The following is a 6,037-nucleotide window of genomic DNA, read 5'->3' on the forward strand; positions in this document are numbered from 1 at the left end:
GTGACTGACAGAAACTGCCTCTGCACACTGAAGGCCCGATAACTGAGCAATCAGTGGTCTTTGATCACTCAGTTCTTGGTATGGAGGTGGTGGAGGACAGATTGAGCATCAGAACAATGCTGCATCTACATAGGTAAGTATAAATGTTTTTTTTTTTCTTATAGAATCGCACACTTCTCTTTTAAGGAGATATTCACTTTTTTATAAATATATAATAATATTTTTTGTCTTGCTGTCTGTAATATTAAGAAGATGATCCTGTATGAAGAAACAATCTGTCCACTGAAAAATTCCGTGAGCCACAAACAATCACATGCAGACATTCATGTTTCACAATCCTTTCCTAAACTGGGATTGTGGCCATGGGTCTACTTCTGCATTCACTAGTGAGAATGGGGAGAAAACATGACATTTCCAGAATAGGTGTTAGGCCTCGTACACACGACCGAGGAACTTGACGGGCGAAACACATTGTTTTCCTCGTCGAGTTCCTTGTTAGGCTGTCGAGGAACTCGACAAGGCAAGTTTCTCCATTCCCGTCGAGGAAAAAGAAGACATGCTCTCTTTTTGGCTCGACGGGATCCTCGACAGTTTCCTCGTCGAAAAATGTACACACGACCGGTTTCCTCGGCAAATAAAAAATCCCAGCAAGTTTCTTGCTGTTTTTTGCCGAGAAACTCGGTCGTGTGTACGAGGCCTTACCCTGACTTTATTTCCTGTCATTGAGCAAAATTTCAAAGCCCCCATTCAACCTATATATATATTGGGGAGGTGTTCTGCAATTCATTCCCAATACGCAGTTCTATAACTGTACCCAAAAAGTCTCATTGCTAATAAACACAAATATGACCAGTTTGGATTTGCAGTTCCTACCATGCTCGGACTATGAAGTCAATGCAAATATATGCAATTCAGCATTTCCTGTCAATGCAAATATATGCAATTCAGCATTTCCTGGATTGACCCCTTTTTGGAATAAATGCAGAGATAGATACTGAACACTTCATTAGAATCCACACATATAAACACTACTTACTAGCAAATGTGTGCATGAATTATTTCACTGTAATCCCCTCATGTGCTACGAGACACATATGATAGATCCAATCATCCATCGTTAAAGAGAAAAATTACATAATTGAGATAAGGAGACTATCGAGTTATGTTATCCAATAGGATAACTTTTTTTTTTCACAAGAAAATCCAATAGGATAACTTGAATAGCAATTTACTCATTCAAATATATAGAAAATACCGTGCCTCTTTAGCGCACTGCTTAAAACCACAGCCTCATAATTGGAGACAATCTCAGCCTTTAGAATAGCTGCTGTCACAGCGCATATGTCCGTCAGGTACTCATATGTCCATCAGGTACTCATATGTCCATCAGGTACTCCCCAATGGTAGCAAGATATGAAAACACTGATCTAGCCAACTAATTCACAATGTTTGGAAGAAGCCAACCTACTGAATGCAACAAATTCTGGCAGAATAAGTGCCCAATAATAACGTAGCCTTCCACCAATAGTTACCTGATTACAGTGTATTTAGACACGAATATTTCAAAAGCGTAAAATATGTGTCACAAACTGTAATCTTTAACATGAAAGACAGGAACCTACCTATTCAAAATTCATGTTGTAAAATACTACAGGACCACTGGATCTGTAGTTCAGGAATGTTTTTAAAAGCAACACAGCAACCTAAGGCGAACCACGACAGCTGTTTGACTCGGTGTCTTTGCTTTTCGGGGTCCAGACAACTTTGTTTTTGCTGAACTAAAACAAGTCGGGGAAACAACTCAGATCAAAGTCCATTAAGCAAGGCATTTCATGGCTGTTGAAAGAACTTGTATTGGAGATCTGTAGGCTAAGCAGTTCGTTTTGGAGTGAAGAAGCGCCTTCCTGCTGTGCATTCTGGTGGCAGAAGGTGCAGAAACTTGGAACAAGCTGGGAAAAGGAAAAAACAACTGATGAGTACAAAATAGAAGATCAAACCTCTTTTATGTATTGCACACTATACAATCAGGCATTATTTTCTTTATGTGAATGTTATTTATACCTTGTATTAATACATTAAAAACCCAATAAATGTTTTGTGAAATAAATTCTATGCAAGCAGTTGTGAAAATTAGTAAATCTTAAATGACTAAATCAGGGTTTGACAAATTTGCTTGGAATCTAGGAGCCAGCTAAAAAAGTTAGGAGCCAGAAAACGCGCCCCGTCCCGACGAGCTTGCGCGCAGAAGCGAACACATACGTGAGCAGCGCCCGCATATGTAAACGGTGTTCAAACCACACATGTAAGGTATCGCCGCGATTGGTATTGTGAGAGCAATAATTCTAGCCCTAGACCTCCTCTGTAACTCAAAACATGCAACCTGTAGATTTTTTTTAAACGTCGCCTATGAAGATTTTAAAGGGTAAAAGTTTGTCGGCATTCCACGAGCGGACGCAATTTTGAAGTGTGACATGTTGGGTATGAATTTACTCGCGTAACATTATCTTTCATAATATAAAAAAAAATTGGGATAACTTTACTGTTGTCTTATTTTTTAATTAAAAAAAGTGTAATTTTCCCCCAAAAAAGTGCACTTGTAAGACCGCTGCGCAAATACGGCGTGACAGAAAGTATTGCAATGATCGCCATTTTATTCTCTAGGGTGTTAGGATAAAAAATATATATAATGTTTGGGGGTTCTAATTAGAGGGAAGAAGATGGCAGTGAAAAATAGTGAAAAATTACATTAGAATTGCTGTTTAACTTGTAATGCTTAACTTGTAATACCAACGGCCACCACCAGATGGCGCCAGCTTACACATCTGGTGGTAATAACTTGTAATACCAATGGCTCACCACCAGATGGCGCCAGCTCACAAGCCAAGTTGCCAGGACCCTATTTCTAGTCGCCATGGCGACCTGGCGACCGGGATTTGTCGAGCCCTGGACTAAATAATAAAGACAAAAATAATGCACATCAAACCATAGAAACCATAAATAATCTTATTGATTTGCTTGTTCTAACCTGATAAAAAAAAAATAACCATTTGGTGGCTGCACATCATTACCTGTTGCCAAAATGTCATTTTCAAATGAGCTGACTATAAGGCCCCTTTCAAACTGAGGCGTATTTCAGGCGTTTTAGCGCTAAAAATAGCGCATAAATAACACCTAAAATATACTCCTGCCCCAGCATTCTCAATGTGAAAGCCCGAGGGGGCGATGCGCTGGCGGGAGAAAAAAAAATCTCCTGCAAGCAGCATCTTTGGAGCGGTGAGAGGAGCAGCGTGTATACCGCTCCTTCACCGCTCCTTCCCATTGAAAACAATGGGGCACGGCGGTAATACTGCCGGCAATGCGCCTCTGCAGAGGCGCATTGCCGGCGGTATTGAGCCTTTTTCGGCCACTAGCAGGGGTTAATTCCGCACCGCTAGCCGCCGAATACCGCCGCTAAAAATATTGGCGTTATACCGCCACCGCACATACTGCCCCAGGATGAAAGGGGCCTAAAGGTTCTAATGTTGTTGAATATACATTCACCAGACACTTTATTAGGTACACCTGTTCAAGTGCTTGGTAACACAAATTGCTAATCAGCCAATCACAAGGCAGCAACTCAATGCATTTAGGCATCTAGAAATGTTGAAGATGACTTGCTAGCGTTCAAACTGAGCATCAGAATGGGGAGGAAAGGGGGATTTAAAGTGGAGTTCCACCCATAAAAATAACATTACATCAGTAGTTTAAAAAAAATGTCATTAGTCCTTTACGAAATTTTTTTTTTAAATGCCTTCAAAGTGTTGTTGCTAGGCAGAATAGTTAATCTTCCCTCTTCCTGCACCTAGGTGCTTAAGCTTCCTAACCTACACCACACAGACTCCTGGGAATGTAGTGGGTGTAACTTTCCAGGAGTCTGTGCACTCCCCAGTCCCGAAGAATCATGTGACTTGGACAGTACAGGTGCTGAAACCTGATCTGACACTGCTTGTGCAGCACTGAGCATGTGCGAGATCTGCAAGGCTGAAATCCAGGAAGTCATACAGTCTGGCTTCATGATGCCCACACTTAAGATGGCCCCAGTCAATTTCTATTTTATAAAGTGTCTAAATGCTGTAACAACCTAACAAAACGGACCTTAGTTTACAGACTAACTTTACTAGAATACATTAAGCTTGTGTATTACAGGGGTATTTATATTTAAATTGTGGCCGGAACTCTGCTTAAGTATTTAAGTATTTTTGAACGTGGCATGGTTGCTGGTGCCAGACGGGCTGGTCTGAGTATTTTAAAAACTGCTGACCTACTGGGATTTTCACGCAAATCCATCTTTAGGATTTACAGAGAATGGTTCGAAAAAGAGAAAATACCCAGTGAACGGCAGTTGTGTGGGTGAATATGCCTTGTTGATGTCAGACTGGTTGGAGATGATAGAAAGGCAACAGTAACTCAAATAACCACTTGTTACACCCAAGGTATACAGAATACCATCTCTAAACACACAACACATTGAACCTTGAAGCAGATGGGCTACAACAGCAGAAGGCCACACCGGGTGCCACTCCTGTCAGCTAAGAACAGGAAACTGAGGCTACGATTCACACAGGCTCACCACATTGGGCAATAGAAGACTGGAAAAAAATGTTGCCTGGTCTGATGAATCTCAATTTCAGCTGCGACATTCCGATGGTCGGGTCAGAATTTGGCATCAACATCATAAAAGCATGGATCCATCCTGCCTTGTATCAATGGTTCAGACTGGTGATGGTGGTGTAATAGTGTGGAGGATATTTTCTTGGCACACTTTGGGCCCCTTAGTACCAAATGAGTATTGTTTAACTACTTGCCGACCAGCCGCCGCAGTTATACAGCGGCAGGTCGGCTCCCCTGCGCGAGAGCCCGTAGCTATACGTCGGCTCTCAAAGCGGCCACTAAGGGCGCATGCGCGCCCCCGCTCGTCCCTGACTCACGTGCGCGTGCCCGGCGGGCGCGATCACCGCTGGGCACCCGCGATTGCTCGTTACAGAGCGAGAACCGGGAGCTGTGTTTGTAAACACACAGCTCCTGGTTCTGTCAGGGGAGAAATGCTGATCTTCTGTTCATACAATGTATGAACAGAGATCAGTCATTTCCCCTAGTGAGTCCACCCCCCCTACAGTTAGAACACACCCAGGGAACATACTTAACCCCTTCCCCGCCCCCTAGTGTTAACCCCTTCCCTGCCAGTGGCATTTTTATAGCACTGATCGCTATAAAAATGCCAATGGTCCCAAAAATGTGTCAAAAGTGTCCGCCATAATGTCGCAGTACTGAAAAAAAATCGCTGATCGCCGCCATTACTAGTAAAAAAATATGTTATTAAAAATGCCATAAAAATACCCCCTATTTTGTAAACGCCATTACTTTTGCGCAAACCAATCAATAAACGTTTATTTTTTACGAAAAATATGTAGAAGAATGCGTATCGGCCTAAACTGAGGAAAAAAAATCGTTTTTTTTATATATTTTTGGGGGATATTTATTATAGCAAAAAGTAAAAAATATTATTTTTTTTCAAAATTTTCATCTATTTTTGTTTATAGCGCAAAAACTAAAAACCGCAGAGGTGATTTTCTGCCTTTTTTTTGCCAGGTTAATATGACCTATTGCATGTGGATATTTTTTATTTTCATTTACAAACAGCAGGTGGTGCGCTAGTCTCTTTTTCACATGCTTAACCGCTATGCTGAAAAATGATGTTATAGAGTGCAGCAGCTCAAGCTGAAATTCTTACGCCACCATAAGCGGTTTACGACTTAGGCCTCCATAAGCGGCCGGTGACTGCATGTAATTGGACGGGCTGAGGCGGAGCCTAAAGCTCCGCCCACCTTCCTCTGTGCGGCTTTTGTTCACTGCATCGTCTCCAGGGGCGGGGTCTGTCTGATGACAGGAGGAGGAGAGAGAGAAGCACAAGGGAACCCCCGGCCAGGACAGCAGGTAATATTGAATAAATGACTTTTGTGTGCCAAGCAGCCAATCTGTGATCAATATGGAAATAAAT

At 42.0% G+C, this 6,037-nt stretch overlaps 1 protein-coding gene across 2 annotated transcripts in view; it reads right to left on the minus strand.

The window, feature by feature from the left end:
- Positions 1-1,187: 1,187 nt before the first annotated feature.
- Positions 1,188-6,037, minus strand: part of IRF7 (interferon regulatory factor 7) — a 62,522-nt gene continuing 57,672 nt past the window's right edge. For both annotated transcript variants that reach the window (XM_040328616.1, XM_040328617.1), the window contains one exon: positions 1,188-1,949. In XM_040328616.1, coding sequence (XP_040184550.1) covers positions 1,779-1,949 — 171 coding nt within the window. In that variant the 3' untranslated portion in view covers positions 1,188-1,778. The remainder of the gene's footprint in view (positions 1,950-6,037) is intronic.

This window comes from Rana temporaria, chromosome 11, assembly GCF_905171775.1.
Source record: "Rana temporaria chromosome 11, aRanTem1.1, whole genome shotgun sequence".
Classification (NCBI taxonomy): domain Eukaryota; kingdom Metazoa; phylum Chordata; class Amphibia; order Anura; family Ranidae; genus Rana; species Rana temporaria.